General features: G+C 43.4%; 4 protein-coding genes and 1 long non-coding RNA gene across 5 annotated transcripts; 2 read left to right on the top strand and 3 right to left on the bottom strand.

Moving 5' to 3' along the window:
* Positions 1-77: 77 nt before the first annotated feature.
* On the bottom strand, positions 78-3,319 carry LOC144712132 (HMG-box (high mobility group) DNA-binding family protein). Its single transcript, XM_078586321.1, has 7 exons — positions 3,152-3,319; positions 2,512-2,704; positions 989-1,046; positions 839-883; positions 655-735; positions 393-518; positions 78-268 (listed from the first exon to the last, which is right to left on the bottom strand). Exons 2-6 carry the CDS (start codon positions 2,664-2,666, stop codon positions 483-485), a joined length of 375 nt encoding a protein of 124 aa, XP_078442447.1. The 5' UTR covers positions 2,667-2,704; positions 3,152-3,319; the 3' UTR covers positions 78-268; positions 393-482.
* Positions 3,320-3,693: 374 nt separating this feature from the next.
* LOC144712339 (dnaJ protein homolog) lies at positions 3,694-6,423 on the top strand. The gene is made up of 6 exons (XM_078586584.1): positions 3,694-4,077; positions 4,802-4,967; positions 5,071-5,212; positions 5,294-5,570; positions 5,663-5,861; positions 5,942-6,423. The coding sequence occupies exons 1-6, from the start codon at positions 3,928-3,930 to the stop codon at positions 6,262-6,264; spliced, it is 1,257 nt and encodes a 418-aa protein (XP_078442710.1). The 5' UTR covers positions 3,694-3,927; the 3' UTR covers positions 6,265-6,423.
* A 35-nt stretch (positions 6,424-6,458) lies between these two features.
* LOC144712340 (uncharacterized) lies at positions 6,459-8,545 on the bottom strand. The gene is made up of 3 exons (XM_078586585.1): positions 8,294-8,545; positions 7,474-7,624; positions 6,459-7,073 (listed from the first exon to the last, which is right to left on the bottom strand). Exons 1-3 carry the CDS (start codon positions 8,408-8,410, stop codon positions 6,610-6,612), a joined length of 732 nt encoding a protein of 243 aa, XP_078442711.1. The 5' UTR covers positions 8,411-8,545; the 3' UTR covers positions 6,459-6,609.
* A 990-nt stretch (positions 8,546-9,535) lies between these two features.
* Positions 9,536-14,948, bottom strand: LOC144711851 (uncharacterized). The gene is made up of 3 exons (XR_013583668.1): positions 14,215-14,948; positions 10,175-10,332; positions 9,536-10,108 (listed from the first exon to the last, which is right to left on the bottom strand). It is a non-coding gene; the product is annotated as an uncharacterized LOC144711851 (long non-coding RNA).
* Positions 14,949-15,385: 437 nt separating this feature from the next.
* LOC144712006 (uncharacterized) lies at positions 15,386-15,842 on the top strand. The gene has a single exon (XM_078586182.1). The coding sequence runs from the start codon at positions 15,394-15,396 to the stop codon at positions 15,733-15,735; it is 342 nt and encodes a 113-aa protein (XP_078442308.1). The 5' UTR covers positions 15,386-15,393; the 3' UTR covers positions 15,736-15,842.
* The last annotated feature ends 10,396 nt before the right edge of the window (positions 15,843-26,238 follow it).

Below are 26,238 nucleotides of genomic sequence, written 5' to 3'. Positions count from 1 at the left end.
TGATTCCCTTCACTTATTTGTATAGAACCACTGGATGAACTTTCTGCTACAAATTTTTACCAGTATAATATCGTCTCTTATTTCATGAATGGTGAGATATATTTCAGAACCGATGCAAGACTCTTTTAGAAACGATGGGTAATTTAAGAACAAATGTCATTACATGGTCCTGGGGGTGAACATATTGATTAGAACATGAACGTACTAAACTCAAACGTCAGCTCCTGGAGAGATCAGAAGAAAACTGAAGAGAAGGGCACTCAGTCGGCTGCAAGGAAGAAAAAGAAAGAAATCACGCTCAGCAAGCTCCAAATATTATGCAGCGACGCTCACTTGACCAGATAAGTCAGCCAAAATGTATTAAAATCAAAGACGAGAGAGGTTCATTGTACCTTCATACGTGATGTAAGCCGTAAAAGAAGCCTTGTCTCGAAGACCGGTGAAAAGGAGTAGGGATGCAGCAATCCATCGATTTTCATAGGCTATTCAGAGTCAGACAGCTCCAAATCCCCATTTTCCTAAATGTGCGAACGATGTTAGAGAATTAGGTCACTGAGGATTCGAGCCATCTGAATACCATCTTTGTTGTGTTCCCAGAACAGAAGATATTGTATTTAAAAGGGATAAGTAAAAGAATTTGTAACACCCTATTACCCTCCGTTTAAGATAATCTGACATTGCCTTTTCAAACTCGGCCCGCTTCTCAGTTGCTCGGTCGTAGTACGGCACCTTTTCCTAATATTTATCAATATTAAAGACATTATAAATCAAAGTCTGAATGAGGCAACTAAAGGCAATTAAGGTCTTCCATGTTCTCGACATTTTTTAATGTTCTAACCTCAAATGACATGCTCCTCCATTTGTCTCCACATGCCTTGCCGATCTGTAAGCATGAAATAACTTCATGTCTGATACATGTGAAACGTATGAACGCACAGGGAAGAAAACATTAGAAACCGGGTTCTGCTTCTTGAAGCAGACTTCGTACATCTCGCATAGAATTAACATCCGGATTTTGCTCTTTGAAGATCTTCCGGAAGTCCTCCCTTCAAGGCAGAAGTAAAATCATCAGCCAGGTTCAGCAATTCGTGAAATTAAAATCCTGAGATGAAAACATGAGATGACAGGTATAACCGCCAAAAATCCCCAAAAAACTTCAATATGTGAGTATCCAATAATCTGACTAATGTATAACTTGAAATTTATAAGTCCTACGATCAAAGCCAGAAACTTGGGAAAATGTATAACTTGGGAAGGATGGATTGGATGGCATCGGCGGTACGACTGATGAGGTGGAAGACGTGGGGAAAATGGTGCAGGAGACAGATGGAGGGAAAGCAGCGACGAGGTAGCAAAAAGAGGTGAAGGGATACAGACATCATGGAGGAAACTCTCGGAGTGAAGATGCTTAGGTGTGGGCTACCTGCTCTGATACCAAGAAGATGATGGAGGAGAGATTCACCGAAGAAAAGAACTGAATAACTCTACCTATTAGGGTCTAATTACGAGTACTAAAAGAGAAAGAAAAGAGGGCTAATGGGCCAATTGGTCATAATTCGATTAGATAGAGAGAGAGAGTAAGAAGTGAAACAGATAAATAGCATGAGAAAGGCCCAACTCAGCAGAAACATCTCAGCATCAGGAGTGAACAAGAGACATACTCTCCATTGTCAAACTGAAAATCTGTACCTAACAGTTTAGAAGATATCTCGATAAAAAGGTTTTAGCACTGGTGTCTCCTATATGTACTCAAGTTTATTCGAAGTATCCCAATGGTGTAAGGCCGTCAACTTATTGGGAAAAAGGAGGAAAATAACTTTGAGCTCTTGTTTCGGAGAAATAAGTGGCTCACGAGGAATGGAAAGAAACATTCTATATTTGATCTCGAAGTCCTCATATAGCACTTCTTCCAGTCGGATCACTTGTAGGAATGACATAATGCTCATCCATGTTCCACACGGCCAAGGAAGCATCTTCTTTTAATCTCACCTGGAAGAGATTCTTTCATGGTTACCGTAAGAAATAGACTCCTTTTTTAAATCGACCCACGGTGGGAAAGGTTCTTGAGATTATAAATATTCCAGGCGTGCGGGAAGGGAGCGAGACAAGCCAGACATCTGGAAGTATATAATTCTATATTAGCAATGAATGTGAGTGGTGTTCAGAATCTCAGTGAGTTCATTTTCAGTTTTATCTACTTAATAATTAAAACTTTACAGGGTTTCCATAGCATTTTACTAGAGAGAATACTGGGAAGATGGCATTAAATCGTAATAATAAAGTAGAAACATCACAGCCAAGTACATTGGCGATAGAATACCCTCCCCCTGATATAATAATTTACCAATCATCTTGGGATAGCCGTGAAATGTTTTCAAAGCGCCAGAAATTACGCAACTCTAAAGTAGTATGAAAATATCTCAAAGAAATTGATCGCCAAAACACAAAAAATAAGCAAAACTTAAGACTTTGCAGGATCAGATATCCTCTGCTCGGTTGGGAATTGCTTACAGGAAGTAGAAGAATGCAGTTGGAGGTTTCTTCGGCTTCTTGGGATCCTCTTTCGGAGATTTTTTCTTGTTGTTAGGCTTCCGCTTGATGACAACTGCTTGTTCGAGATTTATCTCTAGTTTCCTTCCTCTGTTTTGTCTCTTTTCAGGCTTCATCTGCTTAGTTATCCGGAACCCAAGGGCCTTAATTTTTGCTGCAAATCAAAGTTCTTAGTCCTCAAACTACTCAACAGAGGATAATCATATCCACTATGACAAACTTTCATCCAAAATGCAACCATATAACTTTGATTTAAAGCCACTTGAAACGACAACATTTTGCGAAGCTAGATTCTGGTATCATTTCGAGCAGCAGGAAAAATACGTAGCCAAAGGAATCAGAATCAGCTCATTTTTCACTTCCAAGCTGCTCGCACCGATTAAAAGAAGAATCCACAGTCGATACAACTAAATCATCAACTCAGAAGCAATGGTATAGCGTGAAAGATGATCGATCCACCGGTGCTTATGGATGATATCCAGTGCCCTAGCGAAAATTTTAAAGAAACTCCGTCTTCGTTTTTGCAAGAAATCCGAGAAAAAATCGACTAGAATGCATTTTCTACCCGATTCCAGCGAAAAAAACAAGAAAGATTTATCACCTGGATGTAAGCTGACGCAGAACTTCAGATCAAAAGCCAACTACGACTCTTACAAACGCTCTCTGATTTTCAAAATTCAAAGCTTAGCAGAGGATTTGATTCCGCTTTGAACTCGCTTTCTGGAAATCGATTCCCCTCTCAGATTCCGGAAAATAAAAAAATAATTAATTTGTCATTTGCCTTTTCCGAATAACAAAAATTACTCAAACCGCCCTTTCTCCACAAAACCGCGGCCCGGAATGTTCTAGACGCTTCCCTCCAACGGTCCCGATCATAGCATCCTTTTCAAGAGATAATCTGAGCCGTTCATCCTCGTAGCCCACTTCTCTTTCTACTTCAACAGAAACTTCAAACAACTTTTACCCCCCATAAAGCACATTATTTGTGAACGTACCAGACAAGTTTTGGTCATTCGTAACGGTAGGCATATAAATATAAGAAACTTTCTGGTGGTTAATTAACGGAAGATAGTTTTCAAGATATTTGTGTAAAAGCCCACAAAGTATGGAGGTATATAAAGCGGGAGGGGGATTTGAGGGTGACGATGCCCTTCTTTTCTTTCCTGTTGCCTTGTTCTTCGAGAGAGGGGAAGGGCCGTAGCGATCGCTCTGCCGCAGATCGGAGTAGAATCAGTGTTTGATTGCCAGCGGCTACTGCGTTCTTGATCGGATCTGTGTTTGATTGGCCGTTGTTGGAGCGTTCTTGATCAGATCTGGTGTTTTGTTTTTTCTGTTGTGTTCTTGATCGGGCGGTGCTAAGGTTGGTTATCGGCTAAGATGTTTGGGAGAGCCCCCAAGAAGAGCGACAACTCGCGGTATTATGAGATCCTCGGGGTCTCTAAAGATTCCTCTCAGGATGACCTGAAGCGGGCTTACCGCAAGGCCGCCATCAAGAACCATCCTGACAAGGGAGGGGATCCTGAGAAGGTACTGGCGCCTTGCCGCGTCTCGGTCTCTCGCTGTTGTGTGTTTTGATGGACGATTATGGTGCTTTTACGATGTTTTCTTGATTTGTCGAGTAAATGATAGATCTGATTCGTGTCTCCATTTCGTTCTTACGTTTTGGGTGCCCTGAAATGATTCCTTAAAGCTTTATTCTTCATTTTCTGCGTATACCAGCCTTTTATATAGTTTTATATTTTCCACTTTTTGCCGAAATACACTTTCTCTTGTCGATCGTGTCCTTTGTTGTTTGATTCTACTGATGATACTCGTCACATGAAACTGTCTTGATTTATTCTCCTCTTCGCTCCTAACTCGGACATCAGAATATCGATCAACTTTGTGCACTGACATCCTAATTCTGCCCTTTATTTGGGGAATTCGTCAATGAATCAAGGAAAAATATCTTATTTGGTTAGCTATCAATATAATTGCGATGATGAGTGTAATTGTGTTTTGCCTAGGTCGGTAGTGATGCAACTATGTTTGCCGACGTTCCTGCAATGAACAATTTATACTTTAAGAGTCAATTGACAGAATTTGTGATTGCAGAAATTAAATCATTAGTTTTGCTTATCCTTTTGAAAAAAATTGCTAACAACCGAAAAAAATCAATTCCTTAACATGAGTTCACTCGGGCAATACCGTACTTTTTTTTACAAATCAATGTGCATCAGCTAACATGATATTGTCGTGTTCTTATCCGCAGTTTAAAGAACTAGCTCAAGCCTATGAAGTCCTCAGCGACCCAGAGAAGCGCGAGATTTACGATCAGTATGGCGAAGATGCGCTTAAAGAAGGAATGGGCGGTGGCGGTGGCGGACACGATCCTTTCGACATCTTCCAGTCCTTCTTCGGCGGAAGCCCCTTTGGAGGTCTGGAACATAATCTCTAATTTAATTTGAGTGTGTGGGTCAAAACCTCTGTAAATAAGACTCAGTTGATCTGATTCGTTGCCTTTTCCTTCAAATTTTTCAGGAGGCAGCAGCAGAGGGGGACGAAGACAGAAGAGAGGCGAAGACGTGATCCATCCGCTCAAGGTCTCCCTCGAGGACCTCTACAGCGGGACATCTAAGAAGCTCTCTCTCTCTCGTAACGTCATCTGCTCCAAGTGCAAAGGGTTAGTTTTTGATCGTCCCTTTTTCTCTTTCTGGGTTTTATTTATCATGGAAATTTAAAAAGAATTTTAAAAAAATTATAGAAAAGGATCGAAATCCGGGGCGTCTTTGCGGTGCCCGGGGTGCCAGGGCTCGGGCATTAAGGTGTCCATTAGGCAATTGGGGCCTGGAATGATCCAGCAGATGCAGCACCCGTGCAACCAGTGCAAGGGTACGGGCGAGACCATCAACGACAAGGACCGGTGCACCTCCTGCAAGGGCGAGAAAGTGGTGCAGGAGAAGAAGGTCCTCGAGGTCCACGTCGAGAAGGGTATGCAGAACGGCCAGAAGATCACCTTCCCCGGCGAAGCCGACGAAGCGGTTAGCCCGAGATGAACTCATCATCTCCTATTGTGGATCCAATGTTCTTACACTAAATCTTATGCCGAATATATCTCTGCTTGGCCACACAGCCGGACTGCGTCACGGGCGACATCGTGTTCGTGCTGCAGCAGAAGGAGCACCCCAAGTTCAAGAGAAAGGGCGACGATCTCTTCCTGGAGCACACGCTGTCGTTGACGGAGGCCCTCTGCGGCTTCCAGTTCGTGCTCACTCACCTCGACGCGCGCCAGCTGCTGATCAAGAGCAGCCCCGGCGAGGTCATCAAGCCTGGTAAGAGGAGGAGAAGAAGAAGAAGAAGAAGAAGAAGAAGAATTCTTTCTGATGTTAATCATGTGTTGGTGTAATGGCAGATCAATTCAAGGCGATAAACGACGAGGGGATGCCCATGTACCAGAGGCCGTTCATGAGGGGGAAGCTGTACATCCACTTCACCGTGGAGTTCCCGGATTCGCTCGGCGTGGACCAGTGCAAAGCACTCGAGGCTGTGCTGCCGTCGCGGGCGGGCGCCCAGCTGTCGGACATGGAGCTCGACGAGTGTGAGGAGACAACCCTCCACGACGTCAACATCGAAGAAGAGATGCGCCGCAAGCAACAGGCGGCCCACGAGGCCTACGACGAGGACGACGATGTCCACGCCGGCGGCGCCCAGCGTGTGCAATGCGCCCAGCAGTGAGCTCACACCTAACTCCACAACCTCTCCAATCTTCTTTCTCTCTCGGTGTTCTTCAGTTCTTCCTAGTACGCCATACAGTAAGTCACGGTAAGTGCCTTTTTTTTGTTATTTGACAGGATCTTGATGTTGTTATTTGAGATTCCCCCCTTGTTTTTGCTCTGTGGCTTTGTCCCTGTCATACATATATCATTGACTTATGAAAAGCAGATAGACTGCCACAGCTATTCCAGCATATAGACTGAAAGGAAGAGTTAAAAGATGAGTCACTTTTGGATGTCTATGGAGAAAGCTTACTCTGGACTAGAGGGGAAAGAGAGATTAAAACAGGTGAGCACCGGCGATAGCTCAGCAGTGAACGGCAGGTGGGTCAGCCTGCTTCAGTGTCGAAGGTGGGTCTCTCGAGTCCACCTTCTCGTCTCTCTCCGGCGACACTGCCGGCCCTTGACTAGCTTTCTCTTCTCTTACTGGCGGCGTCGCTGGGTCCTCCGTTGTCTTCTCCGTAGCCTCCATTGGCAGTGTTGCCATCACCGCCGTCGCCGGTGCTGCCGTCTCTTCCATCTCTGTTAGTAGTGCCGGTGTCTCCGGCTTATCTTCGGCTTCCTTGACCACCTCCTTGGAAGTGATCTCTTGCTCCTTCCCCGCATCCTTTGCCAGTGCGGAGTCGCCGGCGCCGCCGGAGTGGGCCTGGGAGTCGGCCTTCTTCGGCCTGGATTTTCGCCCTCTCTTCCTGTGAGGCTCAACCTCTGGCTTCTCTGAGGACGACACCTTGGCTTTTTCACTAATTCTTGCTGAGCGCCTGGGTGTCTCACCTGCAACACACAGAAACAGCCAACTTACACACCCCTCCAGTCCAAAGCACTGTCTCAACTTACACTCTCAATTTAGTACAATAGGAAAATATAATGCAACAAAATATTTATCAAAATCATTTCCTCTCTTCCCTCTACACCTCCACTGGGTTCAGAACTTTGAAATCAAAGAAAGTTGAGAGCAGCAATGACCGCAGATATTTTTGTGGTTCAGAATGAATGAATCTTTTAGTGTATAAAGTCCCCCGCAAGTTGTTGCAGTTACTTCATAACCTGAACAACGACGCCGAACCAATATACATACATATATATAAACATAATACATATATGTATATCTAGGCAAGTAAAGAGTACAACTTCTTCACCTATGGACATAAAGAGAAGGATTGGTAGAAATAACCAGTTGCCCAGTCGAAGTCAGACGGAGATGGGCCGCCAGGATGGGCCTTCAGGAACTGGTCCAATTGCCGCCTGCTCCTCACTTCTTCCCCCGTGGGCGAAAAAAATACAACCTCTTTCCAACCTGGAGTCCCTGCCTTCTTTGTGATGATCTGCAACCCAAGGTTAATTAGCATCAACAAGAAAAACCAGAAAATTAAACGTTTACTCTTGCTTGGGGAAACCCGACAATTTCATTTGTGGATAGGTGATCATTCGCTCTACAGATACAAACCCCCTTTGGCCTGGTAGATCGTGCAGCAGAGATTTTCAATCATGTCATTATTAACAAAAATTAATTGTAGAAATAGCAATTAATTTTTGTTACTTCAGTAAACGGGGTGATTGTATCGTATAGGAAAATAATTGCAGCAATCAATAGCCACTGTCGATAAAGCGATCGGAATTAGAACACCAGAACAGGTAGACTGCGCCTTCTTCCATCTCTTGTGACAGCTGCTGAAAGAAACTTTTAACTTTTAACTTCTAACAGTTGTCATTCACTGGGGTAAAATTCATTTGAATCTCCAGACGCGAAGCTAGATTCATTTGAACAACTGCTTTGGCGGCACTTCATTCAAAGATTGCTCGAGATTTCACGCCTCGACGACTCATCCACTGAGCTCGAAATGGGAAAACACGACGCTTTTTTTTTCCGGAACCCTAGAACTACATCAAGCTATGATCCACCGGAGAACGGCCCAAAAATTGCAGAAAAAGCAATCAACACGAGATTGAGCGCCTGGAACAGTTTTAACTGCAGAATTTTCGCAGAAAATTACCTGCTTCTTCCAACCAGGGGGAGCGACGTGATCGACAGAGCTGAAATCCATGACGGTCGTGTCCTTGGCTTGTTCCTCTTCCGCGGTCAATCCATCGCTACTTGCAAGCTCCGACATCGCGCTTCTCTCCTTCTAGAGCGAGGAACAGAGAGAAACTAGCAGAAATCTCGTTCAAGCGCGCTCTGAACTAGATTTCCCGCTCTCGCGCAGATCAAATGTTAGAGAGAGAAAGGGCAACAGTAGAGAGAGATGGAGAGGGCAACGGTATAAATAGGCCTGCTCAATAGGGAGAGCGGCCAGAAGCCCAGAAGGGACGACGGTTGCTACGATGACGGATGACGGGAATTGATATGTGGATGACGGGAATTGATATATGGATGACGGGTCGGGACAGTAACTCGGTCCATCATCTGTCTCACTGTCTGTACTTACGGTTTGACGATCTCGGTCCAGTCCAGGTTTTTAGCACAGATCTAAACCTTACCAAAACTTCGGTCTGCTTCTGGTCATTCTTGTTCGGTCCCAGTCCACTTCGAACTGGTCCTGGTCTGGTTAGGTTGACAAGTCAAAGTCAAAGTAGAAAGTTTATGTTCATATTGATGTTAAATATCAACTGCATCGAGTGGGTGCCAACAGATGGTCAAGTATAAGGCATGTACGCTGAGCTCAATAGAAACCTCTCTGTCGAGTTGGATTTTATATTTTTAGAATTTTACAACGAATATTATTTAAATATTTATTTATTTACTTCCGGTTCGGGTGCAGTTTGTCACGTGGACCTAAACACGTCTAACCAACCGGTCCCAGTTTGGTTAGGTCAACCCGGTCCTCGTCCTAAATGTCCAACCATATATGATGGCGCATGCGATCAAGGATTGCCAATGACATCGTCCATGCCGCCGACCGCCGTCATCGAAAGCAGGGTAAAGAGATGCCCGATAATCTCGTTTTGATTTTCGTTGTTTTTCTTAGTTCTGTCTCGTGTTTTCTTCTCCATCATCTTGTTTTCGTTGCACTGTGATGCGACCCGTGTCCGCGTTTTCATCGTCGGGGGAAGGGACCTTCCCCTTCCCCTTTTCTTTCTTTTTATTTTATTTTCCCCTTCTATGTGTCATGGGGGGGCCCATTATATAAGGGCCCCCCGAATGGAACCGTCTTCCCTTTTTGTTGATCCATTTAGGTAGCCCAAACCTCTCCCCTATATAAAGGAAGAGGGGGGCGTCCTAAAAAAATCAGACCAAGGAAGCGAAGATTTGATTTTAGTCTATCTTTGGTCTCACCTTAAAAAATACAAAAAAAGATAGAAAATGAAGAAAAAAAAGGAGGAGAAGAGAGGAGAGAGAATGGGCGGAACAGAACGGGGCACGGTAGCTGACCGCAGGCGTCGGGCGCCGCCGCAGCCACCGGAGCAGGCGCAGCCGCTTGGGCGGCTGCTACCATCGACGTCAAACGCCGCCACCTCACTGGGTATCACCACCGGACCTCCACCGTGCCCTGCACCCCCGTCGATCGTCGCTGACCCGCGACGCCTCGACGAACGACGCCCCGGGACGCCATTCCTCATTGCCCCGAGGAGGTCTTCACCCCGAGCGCAGGACATCATCAATGAGTCTTCCGCCGACCTGTACGAATAGTTCTAGCGCTACTTCGCTTGTCGAGCCGCCGTGATCTCTCCGGCAACTCTCCGCCCCACCCGTTCTGAATCGCCACTGACCGTCGACGACACTGCACTTCAAGCCACCGCCGACGAGGTACGCCATCCTCTCCCGTGGCTCGTTTATTTACCTCTTGCAGTATATCCTCGTCTTGACAACACTGCGCTCGGGTTAGGTAGGCGAGAGAGGAAGAATTGAAAGAACTACGGTCAACTGAATGTCTTACCGGTACGAACGAGTATGTCCGTTACGTGCGAGCCCTACGGATAGATTCCGTTCGGTCGTAGACGCCTTCGTCACTCTGACGAGCTTCGAGAGGCCACCATCACCGTCACCCAGCGACCCGTCCAAGCTTTGAGATCGGCGCCTCCCTTGAGTCGGAGCCTGCACGTACGATACGTAAGACATTCATTTGCATCGCAGTTACATCGACCCCTTAGGGTTTCGATCCATTGGATCACGTCACTGCCTTAGTCTGATACCATCATCCCTTATCAGCACCGAACCATCATATTCAGTGTCTACAGGACGACGTCACTGCCGTAGTCTGATACCATCATCCCTTATCGGCACTGAACCATCATATTCGGTGTCTATAGGACGACGTCCCCGACGACGTTCGACATCACTATATGCAGTTTTCTTCCATATTCGTCCAGATGTCAAATTGGACGACTAATTAGTTCTATTGATAATTATAGTCCAAAAAATGACGTTTTTGTCCCCATCCTACATCCCATTTTCTGGGTTTCCTGTGAGTATTGATTAGCCTTATTGTGCACTATCATCCGGGATGGGGATTGTTTTTGTTTCGTCCCACGCCCATTTTTTAAGCCGGACTAGACACAGTCCAAAATCACAACGTCTATGAACCATCACCCCAATTGAGGGACCAGCGTGCCCCTGGCATCCCGATTATGTTTGACTTTGAGAATGGAAAATAATAGGCAATCTGATTTGTGGCTTCAACATTTTTAGGAGAAAAATTCATAAAGTATAAATTTAATACATTCGTCCACTGAGGGAACATCACGTATGGAATGTGACAGTTCCAACGTGATGGGATGGATGACAAGCGGTGACGGACAATAGTTTGACGCATCTTGATGCCTGTTACGTGTCCCATTATTTTCAAAACTTTTGTCACATTTTTGTCATCGTCCCTTGAGATGTCATCCCATCACCAAAGGCATCCCCATCACAAGCGATGAAATGACATATCCATAATTAAATATTTTAATTGACTGCTTTTAATATTAAAATATTTCTCTCTCTTCGCTTCCCATTTTTTCTCTCTCTAACTCCCTCTGCATCTCTTGCGATCTCCCTCTCTATTAGTCTCCCTCACTCTCTCTCACTTGTTCTCCCTCTCTCTATATGTATCCTTCTCTCACGCTATCTCTCTCTCTCTCTTAATCTCCCTCTCTCATGCTCCTTCTCTCTCTTTTTTATCCCTCTCTCATGCTCCTTCTCTCTCTCTTGTTCTCCCTCTCTCTATCTGTATCCTTCTCTCGTGCTATCTCTCTCTCTCTCATGCTCATTCTCTCTCTTGTTCTCCCTCTCTCGTGCTCCCTCTCTCTCTCATTCTCCCCATATCGTGCTCCATCTCTCTATTGTTCTCCCTCTCTCGTGCTCCCTCTCCCTCTTTTGTTCTTCCTCTCTCTATCTGTGTCCCTTTCTCATGCTATCTCTTTCTCTGTCACTCTTGTTCTCCCTCTCTCATGCTGCCTCTCTCTCTTGTTCTCCCTCTCTTGTGCTTCCTTTCTCTCTATCTCTCTCGTGCTCCCTCTCTCTCTCTATTTCTCTCGTTCTCTCTCTCTCTCTCCCTCTCCCTCTCTTTTGTTCTCCCTCTCTCATGCTCCCTCTCTATCTCTTTTGTTATTCCTCTCTCTATCTCTCCCTCTCTCGTGCTCCCTCTCTCTCTCTCTTTCTCCCTCTCTCTCTCTCTTGTTATTCCTCTCTCTATCTCTCCCTCTCTCGTGCTCCCTCTATCTCTCTTGATCTTCCTCTCTCTATCTGTCTCCCTCTCTCGTGGTCCCTCTTTCTCTCTCTTGTTCTTCCTCTCTCTATTCTCTCGTTTGCCCTCTTTAGATCTTGATCTTCCTCTCTCTATCTGTCTCCCTCTCTCATGCTCCCCCTCTCTCTCTTGTTCTCCGTCTCTCTATCTGTCTGCTTCTCTCTATCTCTTGTTCTCCCTCTCTTTGTCTCCCTCTTTCTCATTATTTCTATCTCTCTATCTCTCTCTCTCTCTCTCTCTCTCTCTCTTGTTCTCCCTCGCTCGTGCTCGCTCTCTCCCTTGCTCTCTCTCTCTCTCAGACTCCCTCTCATCTTTTGGTCTCTCACTCTACCCTTCTCAAACTCCCTCTCTCTCTCTCTCATACTCCCTCTCCTTCTTTTGGCATCCCACTAGTGTTCGCCCAACCGATATCCGTCCGTCATCCGGTATTGGACAACCGATATCCGATATCCGGGAAAAAATGGGACGGTGTCGGATATCGGATATCGGTCGATATCAATCTAGAAGGGGTTAGACGGATATCGGTATCGGATATCAGGGTGGTGAGGACGAATAGGGAATCGGATAACGGATATCTGCTTTCCGATATCCGGATTTCGGAGACGGATACCGGATGCTGGATATCGATTTTCGATATCCGGATATTTGAACTGGTATCCGGATATCGGATCCGGTATCGACCGATAAAAATAAACTATATTTCACATTCTACCTGTTAGTTTTAAACGCACTGTATGGTTTTCGATTTATGATCAATGCCCATTAATATATAGTGTGCAATTTTGTTTTTCTTCCATATGGGATAACAGTATTCAAAGTTAATGTAAACTCTGAATCCCGTTATCCCACATGGAAGATATTAGAAAATTTTCTCTGTATAAATTAAATGAGGCTGATAAATTATTTAATATTAAAATAATATTTATATCTATTATTGCTATATTAAGAGTGTTCTATATATTGTTTAATTAATGAGTACACCGTCCAATAAATAGAAATAAAAATTTCTATATCTTTCCATATGGGATAAAGGGATTCCAAGTTTAACACAAAACCCAAATCCTTCTATCCCATATGGAAAAAATTAAAAATCCGCAACTGTATATAATAGTTCAGATGTATGACCAAATAGAAATCGCTTCTGGTTCACCCGTGCCCGCGTTATCTATGCAAAATGCGGGATATCTAATAAGTAAAATTATTTTTATTATAATTCAATGCGGATATCGGTTTTCGATATCCGCATCCGATATCCGATATCGTCATCTGCCCCGTTGAGACGAAGACGGATGCCAACATCGAGACAGATATCAGTATCGGATATCGGCACTGTAGCAACAGATATTCGATACCGATATCTGGCATCCGGTACCGGTATCGAGACGGGCGAACCCTACCTCCCACTCTACCTCTCTCTCTCTCTCTGACTCCCTATCCTTTAAATCTTCCACTCTATCCCTCTCTAACTTCCTCACTGTATGTCTCCTCTCTTCCAGACTTACTATCTCCCTCTTTCTCTCTCTCTCTCCCCTCCTCTTAGGGCCAGCTGCTAACTGATCATGGGAGGGCCAGAAAGTGAACAGGAGTCAGCAACTCGTCTGAAGACAGTAAAGAGCTGATGTAGACCAATAGGAATATTAATAAAGAGTATCTAGTAAAATTTGAACACGTAGCCCTTATATCGGATTAAATGGCAGATTAAACATAGATAGGAATACACTCGTATAGGATTGTCATAGTTAGGGATACACATAGACATGATCCAACGGTTATTATTCATATTATCATAGTGATGTCGGACGTCGTTGGTGACGTGGACTGGTTGGCACCGAGTATGATGGCTCGGTCCCGATAAATGATAATGCTATCGAACGTCGACGGTGTCGTCGTTCGACGAATGAAACCCTGACGGGTTATGTAACTACAACGCGATGAGATGCGTCCTACGTGTCGTACGTGCCGGCTTCGACTCGAGGGAGGCGTCGAGCTCCAAGCTGGGACGGGGTTGCCGGGTGACGGCGACGGTGGTCTCTTGACCCTCGTCAGAGCGACAAAGGCGTCTACGGTCAAACGTAATCTATCCGTAGGGCTCGCACGTGATGGACGAACTCATCCATACTAATAAGACACTCAAATATCGTAGTTTTCTCTCAAAACCTCTCTGACCTACCTAGCCCGAGCGCGGTGGAGTCAAATCAAATCGATACTGCAAGAGATAATTAAACGAGCGACGGGAGAGGACGACATACCTCGTCGTCGTCGACCCGGCTGGTCATGCAGTGGGAGAGTCGTTGAAGGTTGCGACAGTTGGAGCGAGAGTGATGGAGAGGAGCTGGAGAGTTAACCGCGGCTCGACTGGTGTAGCACAGGAGCAATCAGGTTGAAGGAGGGGTCTGAGGAGTGGCGTGAGGCGAAGCTTTAGCTTGAGCGGGAGAGGTGACGAAGTCCAATGGCAGACGCGAGCAACGCCGGATGTTTTCTCTCAACCGGATGTTTGTGTGCGACGCCGAGATCAGATCCGTCCGTCTTCTTGAACAACTGAAGCGGCCGTTAGAAGATGTCACGATGAATCCAGTTCTGGAGTGGCTGAGCGAGCGCGTCAGAAGGGGGGGGGACGGAAATATGTGCGTGATCCACTGGCGGTGATCAATCAATTTATGATCGCTCGTCATTGGGCGGTCGTGCTGGCCTGAATCCGCGGGAGCCGGCGACTGAAGGTGCAAAGGGCGGTCTACGAATGGCGACAGATTCAAGTGATTCAAGGCAGTGCTGGAGGCGAAATTTTCTGCCTGGATGGATTCACAACGTCGATCCAGAAGCAATCGCACTTGAATCCGCAGAATTTCTTGAAACGGCGTGTTCTCCCTTCTTCTTCTCGATCTTCCTCATACGTCCCTTCTTCCTTCTGATTTTGGGCGAGACCAAGTAAAACGAGAAAACAACTCCCAAACAATATTACCTGGTCTGATTTTTTTGGTCGCCCCCACTCTTCCCTTATCCTTCCTCCTAGACGACAATCTTCGTCCAACAATTTTAATTGGAATTTTAAAATTTTAATATACTTTTTCTAAGTTTTATAGGGAGATATGGAGAGAGTAAGCAGAGGGACATACGTACAATTACTTTTGGGTGGCATCCGTTCAAGTGCAAAAAAAGAATGGATTATAATGCAAAATGTCAAGGAATTAATTAAGTGATGCCAAGTGACCTCTAGACTGTAACCGAGAAGGCCTCGGAGACCTTCGAACGGGACGGGACCTCCTTTCCCTTCCATCGTCAGAGACCTCTGGACGGGACGGATTTCGTCCAATCTCGCGAACGTGACGAAAATCCGTCCCGTCCGCGTCCATGAACTGTAATCGAGGAGGCAGATTAACAGACACTATAAATAGACCTGCGCTTGAGGAGGCGACAGAAGAGAAGAAACGATGGCGTCGCGAGGAAGAAGACGACGAGCTTGCCCTCTGCGAAGGGTGGACGACCTCGCAGCTCGTCGAGTCTGTTTCTCGAAGCGGCGTCGCGGTCTGCTATCCAAGGCGGAGGCGTTCGCCGCGGCCTTCGCCGGCTGGCGAGTCGCCGTCGTCGCCATCTCCGAGTGCGATCGAACTTTCTCCGCGGCCTTCGGCGGATCGGAGGATCCTCACGCGATCGTTGATCGCGTCGCTGGATCGCTGCGAGGAGACGACGATCTCTCTGAAAGTGCGAAGAGCGGCGTGATCGACGAGCTGCTGCTTGCTGAGATCGATTGTTTTCCGTCTTCGCGGCTGTGAAGCGGAGGTTTGTGATCCTGATTAGTGCGTTCTATACTGTGACTGTTGAATGAGATTCTCGTGATTTCTGGAAATAAGATGATCATAGCCCGATTCTGCACAGAAAATCACCTAGGGATGTTCCATTTCGCGGAAGAAATGTAGTTTAATTTAGAAAAATATATGAGTTAAAAATGCAGTTTTGTAGTCTATCATTGATCGCGTCGCTAGAACGCTTCGAGGAGACGTTGATCTTTCTGAAAGTGCAAAGAGCGGCGTGATCGACGAGCTGCCGCTTGCCGAGATCGTTTGTTTTCCGTCTTCGCGGCTGTGAAACGCAGGTTTGTGATTCTGATTAGTGCGTTCTATATCGTGACTAATAAATGAGGTTCTCGTGATTTCTGAAAATTAGATGATCATTGCCCGATTTTTTAGTTTTTTGTCAATGAAGCACGGAAATCATTTAGGAATGTGTCGTTTCGCGGGAAGAATGTGGTTTAATTTAGAAAATATATGAGCTGAAAATGCAGTTTTGTAGTCTCCTACTTGAATGTCACACTGTTCATGACGTCTCGATTTTGAGTTGAAAATATATGGGTTGAAAATGCAGTTTTTGTAGTCTCCGACTTGAATGTGACACTGTTCATGGCATCTCGATTTTGAGTTGAAAATGCAATTTGGTAGTCTCCTACTTGAATGCAACACGGTTTATGACATCTCGAATTTGAATTTAAAGTAGAAGAGTTGATAATTCAGTTTTGTGGACTCCTAATTTAATCTCACATCGTTTATATTCCATAGCTTAGACCGGTCAAACTTTTATGTGGGAATGTTATGTAAATTAAATTCGTGTACTAGTATACTGTCCTAAGAAGGGGAAAATGTTCATACTTCCCTTTCTTTATGTATGATTGGTTCAAATATTATAGTGGGGTGAATATTTTGAGATGATACTACATGTTGTATGACCACTTACCTGATATATTTGTGTAGGATCTCTTTCTTGTAACATTAGTTGATTTGAATTTATGTGGTGTTTTTGAAAAATAAATTCGTGATATTGACTTTGGATACTTGGAATGATGATTTTGATGAATCTTCATTATTTGGTTTTATTGCCCAAGTCGTCTAGACTAGTCAAAACCTTAGTTAAAACCTTGGTCGATTTTGGTCAATGAAATATATGCGACCATAGTGGGAAAACAATGGATGATATATTAACTTCATCCGGATTTGAGTGAATTGAATTAGTACTTATATTCGTGTTTATTAAGATAGCGCCAATAAGATTTATATTCATTCCGCATCATAGATGACCAGTGAGATGTCGTGAAGAAAAATAATCTTAGTTTGAAAGGGTATTTCGGTCATTTAGTTTTTAATAGTTATGTAAATTAAGGATCATTAACTAAATCATGATTATATAAATTTGATAAATAATAACTGGACTTGGCATTCAACTTTTGGTCTGCCATGGAAATATAAAATAGCATAATTTGAGAAAAGAAAAAGAGCTCTCTCTCTCTATCTCTCCCTCTGTTTCTCTCTTGTCCGTTCTCTCTGTCTCTGTCTCTCTCTCTCTCTCTTTCTATTTTTCTCTTGCCTAGGGATCGTCAAACATCATCTGTCACGTCACACATCACTGAGACAGTCACATGACGGATGAGGTGATGGTGACTGTGACGAAATGCATGGGGCATGACGGGGACAGTGATGCGTGACGGGCTGTGCGTGACGGTGACGTGACGGTGATGGGATAGCCCAGACGCGTGACGTGACGAAAGGTCCGTCATGGGTGACGTCCTTGACGGAATTTAATGCATTTTTCTAATGAATTTATGGACAGAAAAGGGTGTAAATTTTATTGTTTTATTGAATACATTTCAATAATTATCTTTTTGCAGGGGAAATGTGTATTAAATTTTTTAAAAATAAGGATTTAGTGACGCATTCTTTAATAGAACCGAAGAATTGTTTAGGGATAAAAAATTCATAATTACATTTCAATAATGAGAATTATGAAGATGATTTGATAAATTAATATATTGATGGAAAAATGAAGAATTTTGTGACTTATGGTTTAATATGTTGTGATAATCAAAGTAATGCTGTAAAATTGGGAATATAAATAATTTAATAATTAAGTTCTTGATTGAAAATTTAACACTTAGTGAGTTTTTTCTTGAAAAAAAATTAATAATTAATTGTCTGAATGTGAAACTTTGAATGTAATAATTAATTTGTTGACAGAAAAGTTAAGACATTTATTTGATTGACGGAGAAATTATTTTAGTAATTAATTTATTGACGGAGAAATTAAGGATTTATTGCCGCAGTCTTTATAAGAATTGAATAATTTGTCTACACATTAAAATTTTTATAGTTACAATTTAATAATGGAAATTATGAATATAATAATTTAATAAATTAAAATACTGTTGGAAAAATGTAGTATTTACTGACGTTTGGTTTAATATGGAAAAAATGCATGGGCAACGTCCCTATAACTTCAGTTCGTGACAAAATCATTATGAAACCTGTTTAAATATTTATTAATAAAATTCTCAATAATTAAAGAAAAACATAGCTGAATCAATATCAAGAAATAGGGTAGTAATTATGATAATCAAATTGGGACACGAAGAAAATAAATGAAAAAATAAAGTAATAAAATTGCAGTAACACTGTTAACGAGCTCACAAATGTACCATCCATTTTTTGGAGAAATGCAAAAAAATGCTTGTACACAACTGTTTGGCGACAGTAAAAAAAATGCTTCTACACAGCACAATAAAAGAACTCACTGGTGACATTAATCAAATGCTTCTACACAGCAGTCTGGGCAAGGCTTTGTTGTTGAAGGGATGGAGTGGTATCCTCTTTAGAAGATCCTTGCCGGTGACCTTGTTGTAGCCTCATCCTCTTCATTACTTCAGGCCTTTGTCTATTTAGAACAGAAATAAAAATTAGATAATGAACAGTTGGTTCTAAACTCACTATGAATACTTAATTTGATGCACTTAAACCATTCCAAAATCACATGTCCCGCTGATCTGGGGTAATATACAGCTAATCAGTTGAATGATATAACCCTAAATTACTGAGAAATAAAATGATATGTGCAGCACTGCTATAAATGCAGATCCAAAACTAGACGGTGAACTCATTGGTTTATAATTTTATCCAGGGTATGTATATATTGTTTGTGCTCTCATATGAGAATAGGGAAAACCAAGAAACCTTAAATTTCTCATATATGATATGTGCTCTCATTTGATGAGTATAAATTGACAAATAACATAAAATTATCCTTATCACTCCAGAAGTTTCATAAATGCCCATATCAGTTGCAAGGCGCCAATACTAATCTACGTAAATCCTAAAATGGAAGAGAAAAGTTACATACAACCCAAAGATTAGAAGGAAAGGGGCATTCGTGGGAGAGGCAAGTCTAGCAGGCGGAATGACAATTAATCCCTTTTGTTCTTCAGATGAACATACAATAAAACCTTACCTCATGTTCAGACAAAAACTGTCGACAATAAAACAATATGCGAGTCTCCAAAAAATGTACCTGCACTCGGGAACCTCGGTCGGGGAAGAAGAAAGGAAGAGACAATTTTCCCAACCAAGATCGTCGCTGCTGCAAAAAAATTAACCAGTAAAATTACATTAGAAGATTGGATCGATAGAAGTAAGAGTAATGACTTACACTAGTCTTCGTCGTCAGAAAAACCATTTGCCCTCTCCCATCGCACAGCTGAGCATTCTCGGAACGTAACCAACACTTGACTGTGACCAGGAGCTCGATGGTTTCAGCTTTAAGACGTGCCCGCTTGAAAGTGATGACTGCACGTCCCGTAGAGAATAAATGTTATGCTGGGGCACTGGTTGCACATACTGAGAGAAACTCTTGCGCAAGGGTAGAAAGTCACGGGTAGGTTCGTGCGCCTATGCGTGCCCACCATCCCGACGCTGTCTGGTTGTCCTTTCTCTCCATTGACTGTAGATACGCCTCCAATTCCTTGACTGGAGTTGGTACTCTTCGATCCTTCTCCCTAGCTGGCGCTACGCAATCAATAAGTTCTACGAGCCAGTCGTCATCCTCGGGGTCACTACAAATTACATCTTGCTCACCATGTTGGGGCATAAGTCGGCGTACAAATGCCAATGCATCCTGAATGCCACTAGGTTCGAGTGATGCTCCCTTGTTGAAAGGGTTAAGAATTGCAGCTGTTGTCGTCGCACGGTCTGTCAAAATCATCTTCTTATACTTCAACATCTTCGACTTCATGCTCTCACAAGCTTTACGGATGGACGCAATTTGAGCAGCGGTCATCCTTCTTCCTGATGTGAATATTGTAGACATATCAAACATCAGCAAGATTGTGTCGATATATCGCATCAACGCCTTCAAGATGCGGTCACTTCCATGACTCTCACAATCTTCGAGCCACTAACATATTTTGTCATTCTATAAAAAGGCCCTAGAAAGTCGTAGAAGTATGCCAACATTTCTCACTCTTCACATGAGATTCTCATATCCTTATCTGTCACCGACATGATTTGTAAGGCCATAAAATATACAATTTCTCGCTTCTCCAATGCGTCATGCAACATGTCATGCATACTGTTCCACCGCGTTGGGCAGTCTAATGGAAGTTGGTTGTGATTCTTCTGCATATTATTGCACGTCTTTACATATTGTTATCCTCGTGTCGATGCTCGGATGCTTGCCACTAATTGTTGAAGATGGGAAATTGCGTCCCCCAGGATGAGGCCACTGTCATGATTGACCATTTGTACATGATTTACCGCAACCTCTCGCATGGTGCCCAAATCATTTGTATCGGCATCGTAATCCAGTGCATATGCTGCGTCTGCTACGCTGTTGTCAATAGTCCTAGGAGGAAGTGTGGTCATCAATATATGTAATGACTGCAACGCACCCTGGACGATGATGTTCAACACGTGGGCATCACAGGGGACTTGTCGGTCCTCTGTGAAACAGTCATTAATCGGCTTGAAGTTCCTTTGCGAGCAATGCTATCATCTGCCCGTTACTTGAAGGTAGTACGACATAAAATGAAGCCAGACTGGATGATGTCGTTGACCTTCGTCTTCAACCCAAAGTCTTCCAATGCTTGGATCACTACTGCGTTGATAATTTCACCATTGTGTTTACCCACTAGCTCGTGTATGGCAAGTACACGTTCGCATATTTCCCATCGGTTGTTCACCCAATGAACCGTGATGCCAAGAAGACCACACAAATTCTCGGCGGTCCACACATCAATCGTCAGGGAGACCCTGGGGACATTTGCCAATAATTCCACGAGCTTCCCCTTCATGGTCCCATATAGCTTACGCGTCGCATCCTTTATTGCGTTCGAACCTGGCAGGTCAACTGTCATCTCTACGACATACTTCCACATGATCTTGAACCCCACGTTGTCCACTATGGACCATGGGGAGTCTGTGAGGCAAACAAACTACACTATGAACTCCTTTGTCTTCTCCCGCGTATTCTTGACGGCACCACTCTGCCCATACGCCTTAGTCATTGTATGTTGATTGAGATTAGTGCCCTTCACCTCGTGGTATAGTCTGCTATGACTGAACACCAAGTGCCTCCAGAAAATATTTGTAGGCCCGTCTTTTCACCGCTTCAACCTATTCCGCAATGGGTCGACTTTTAGGTCGTGACTTAATAGGCACGCCCATACGCCTGACCCAACCTCTGTGAAGTATCGCAATATTTCAGCCTTCCCTTTACGTTTAGGACGTGATGGCCCGACCACTGGTATAGGGGTCTCTCGAACATCCTCCTCCGAGGACTCTAATGCCAAGTCAACGCATTAGCCACCCGTTGCCAATTGGAGTTTCCATTGGCCATTGTGTCATAGAGAATAGGTGGAAGATCTCCTTTAGTCAAACTCAAAAGATAAGTCATTTAAATTTAAAAACTAATTATTCATTCATAAATTTATCTTCGAAGGAAAGTAAAAAATGATTCACATTAAAACCCATGAAGAATATCATCACCATTAATACCAGAATCAATAGGACACAAGAACTGGCCTTATAAAAACTGAAAAATTTCCTTCATAAAGACATATATTCAAGGTAAGCACAATGACAACTCAATCATAACTTTTTACGATGTAAGAAATGGGGGTAAAGAGTCACCAACCATTAGTTATCAATGTCATTGTCACCAACCACTAGATACAACCATTGACATCAACGTCATTGCCTACAACCATTAGTTACCAATGTCAGCATAGTTCAATGACTTTGACATTGCCAATTCTAATAAAAATTTTCTAAAAATATATCAAGGAAAATTCAAAGGTTAGCATTCATATAAGAAAAGTAATAATTTTCACTATTGAAGACTGAAATATAAAATTGTACAAAAAAACAAGAAGCCAAATAAATTGTGTATAGACAGTTACCTGACAACACCTACGTTGCCAACACGAGTATATTCCTGTTGTGCCTTAATCCTGGCTTCCTGCCTCTCGGCCTTTGAAACAATTATCAATAGATCGGACATCACTTTTATGCACTGTAAAAATATACAAAAAGAAGAAATGCAAAATCATGAGCACTTTGGTAGTATCAAATATAAAAGATGGCAGATCATAGATAACTTTGGCATATATAGATCTCTTCTATATTAACACAAATTTATCCATACACGTGCATATGAAAAGGAGAGAAGAAGCAATAAAAACACAGGTAAAAAATGAGGAAAAATTACCAGACACTTAATATTCAAGCAGAGCTTCTTAGAAGAAAGGAGACGACACAGCCACGAACTACACCAGCGCCGACCTGCATAAGCCAAATGTCTCATGTGTCGTCATGTATGAAACTTCAAGGAAATGCCATATGTAGTAATGTCATTCAAGAATTCTGTCAAAAGCAAGATTAGAGGGAGAATAGTGAGAGATGATGTGAAATAAGAGACAGTCGAGGCCGAGAGTTGCAGTCGTATAGACTCCTCTCCAGCTGCATGGAGTCAGGAGAATCTACATGCTCCATGTGAGTTTGAGAATGTGGAAGGTCCTTTGAGGATAATCGAAAAATAAGCTATAATCTATTTCATAACAACCACAAACGATGATACATACAATTGAGATTACATTGGCTTTTATAGCCTCTTAAACAAAGGGAGATGACCGTCGGTGTCCAACGGTCATCTCGTAACCATGGGAGTCCAACAGGCATAGTGACTTAAGGGCCCAATGGGCCGGTGGAACTAACACCCCCCCTCAAGTTGGGTATAGATGTTGAACATGCCCAACTTGGACACCATCGTTTGGAAATGCAGACTGGGGAGACCTTTGGTGAAAAAGTCAGCAACTTGTTCTAGAGTGGGTATGTAGTGGGGAACTATAAACCCATCATCAATGCTTTGCTTGATGTAGTGTCGGGCGACTCGGGCATGCTTGGTCCGTTCATGTTGGACGGGATTCTTGGCCATGGCAATGGCCGATTTACTGTCAGAATAAAGATGGATCCCCGTCCCGGGAAATAGATGTAAATCTTGTAAAAGGTCTTTGAGCCACATGCCCTCACAAACACCCTTCTTCAAGGCACGAAGTTCAGCCTCAGCACTTGAGAGAAAGACTTCTTTCTGCTTCTTACTGCGCCATGTAACCAGATTACCCCCAATAAAGCTGCAATAACCTGATGTGGACCGACTGACCTCAAACGAGCCAGCATAATCAGAATCGGTGTAGAGAACGACACTCGGTTCTCCTCCTTTTCGAAACAGTAGCCCTTGCCCAATAGAACCTTTAAGATAAGCAAGGATTCGATCGGCTGCTTTTTGGTGTGACTCCCAGGGGTCACTCATAAACTGACTCAGTGAATTAACAGCAAAGGCAATATCCGGACGGGTGTGGTTGAGATACAACAACCGTCCAATAAGTCGCTGAAAGGATGTCTTGTTCACTGGGGCATCTTTGTCATGTTGTGCAGTTTTTAACTTAACATTGATGTCGACAGGAGTAGTAGCTGAACGACAATCCAACTTACCTGTTTCTCGCAATAGATCCAGGATGTATTATGTTGTGACAAGAGAATTCCTGTCTTGGAATAGGCCACCTCAATGCCCAAGAAGTAGGTAAGGAGGCCGAATGCTTTAATATCAAATGAGTTAGTGAGATGTGCTTCAAGACTCTGGATTTCATCCACATCATTTCCCATAATAATAATGTCGTCGACGTATACAATAAGAATGGCGACCTTCCCTTGTGAACTATGCTTGATGAATAGAGTATGGTCTCCTTCACTCTGAAAGAATCCCGCAGAAAGCATGGTTTTGGAGAATTTTCCAAACCAGGCACGAGGGGACTGCTTGAGTCCATATAAGGACTTCTTGAGATGACATACATCGGCCAAATTTTACTTAAAGAATATCCAGGAGGTGGTGACATGTACACCTCTTCTTCCATCTCGCCATGTAAGAACGCATTCTTGACATCATATTGATACAACTTCCAATCAAACAAAGCTGCTAAGGCAATTAAGACTCGAATTGTATTTAACTTGGCAACAGGGGCAAAGGTTTCATTATAATCAATACCGTATGACTGAGTATACCCGCGAGCAACTAGGCGAGCCTTGTATCTTGCAATTGAGCCGTCGGAATGATACTTAATAGTAAAAACCCATCGGCTGCCGACAACCTTTTTTCCAGCTGGGAGAGGACCCATTTTCCATGTACCGTTTCTCTCAAGCGCTTCCATTTCCTCATCCATGGCCCTCTTCCATTCAGTGGACGACATAGCTTCTTTGACTGATGTAGGAACGGATACAGTCACAAGTGCTTGAATTATCTTATTATACTCAGGAGAGAGCTGAGTATATGAAACATAGTTGCCAACTGGATACCGCTTTGTCTGTGTGCATGCACGAACACCCTTGCTCACGGCGATTGACCAGCCACTATTGCTGGGAATATCCTCATAAGCTGTTTCTTCAGTGCTTGGAATGTCATCTGAGACATCAGGTCGTTCCTCCTCCTGAGTAGGACTGAAGAGCTGATCTGCAAGATGCTGTTGACCCATATTAGATGAGACTGGGGTTTCCCAACTCCCATTGTCGCCAAGCTCCGGAACCGCTGAATCAATATTTCCATCCAGCCGGCTCTCGGAATCATAAAACATCCTTGCTTCATCAAAAGAAGTATCTGCCGTAATGTAGAGTCGCTTTGAGCTGGGGTGATAACAGCGGTACCCCTTTTGAGTAGACGAATAACCCAGGAACAAACACTTGAGAGGTCTGGGATCCAACTTTCCCGCATGGTGAGCATGTACATATACAATACAACCAAATATCTTGGCGGGCAGATTAGTCCTTAGACATACACGAGGAAATTCAGAAGACATAAGATCAATGGGGGCAGAAAAATTCAATGTTCTAGATGCAGTGCGATTTATAAGGTGTGTAGCTGTGGCAACGGCTTCACTCCAGTATTGTTTGGGACAGTTTCCTAAAATAGGAGGGCTCTAGGTGCCGACATAATATGGCCAATTTTCCTCTCAGCGAGACCATTCTGCTGAGGGGTGTTCACACACGCGGATTGATGCACAATTCCCTGCTCTCCAAGATATGTTTTTACTTCTCCGGAGAAATATTCTTTAGCATTATCAGTCCTCAACATTCTAACCTTTTTTTCAAACTGAGTACTAATCATCTCGCAAAAAAGAGTAATGATGGATGGGACCTCAGATTTGGATTTCAGTAGATATACCCATGTATATCTAGTGAAATCATCCACAAACACAATAAACCACCTGTGCTGGAAGAGACCAGTGGTGGAACAAGGCCCCCAGACATCACTATGAACACAGTCAAATGCAGCGGAAGATCGATGATTTGAAGCAGGAAAAACGACTCTTTTGTGTTTAGCAAATTGGCAAGATTCACAAATCAGATTGTCGACAATGATCCCCTTAAACAAGTTGGGGTACACATGTTTCAAAAAAGAAAATGAAGGATGTCCTAGTCTCCGATGCAGGAGGATGACCCGTTCTTTACTTGTGGTGTTGTAGGCCACTTTTTGGCTATCATCCTTCTCTAGGTCGTCTAGTAGAAGAAGCCCCCCCTCCTGTCTAACAGATGAAATCTTCTTCCCGGTGTCCTTAATACACAAAAAACAGGAATCGGAGTCGAGGGTAAATCTCCAACCAGTATCAATAACTAACTTTGTTAGGGAAAGTAAGTTTGCTTTTAATTCATGTACGTGTAAAACATTCTTTAGTAGTACTCCTTTGAAAAAAATGGTCTTTTTTCCTTCAACTTTTATAATTCCACCATTAGCCGTGAAAACTTTATGATCACTTGAAACTAAATCGTATGACTTGAAGAGAGATCTTTGGGGTGACATGTGATCTGTCGCCCCTAAATCCAAAATCCACGATGATGTTACAGTACTAATATTATTGTAAGTAGTGAAGGCAAAGTGCTCACCTGATTTGGCCAATGATGTTGAGCTTATCTTCTGGA

This window comes from Wolffia australiana, chromosome 14 (genome assembly GCF_029677425.1).
Source record: "Wolffia australiana isolate 7733 chromosome 14, ASM2967742v1".
NCBI classification, from domain to species: Eukaryota; Viridiplantae; Streptophyta; class Magnoliopsida; order Alismatales; family Araceae; genus Wolffia; species Wolffia australiana.
The sequence above is the reverse complement of the archived record's forward strand: the minus strand, read 5'-3'. Positions and strand labels throughout refer to the sequence as shown.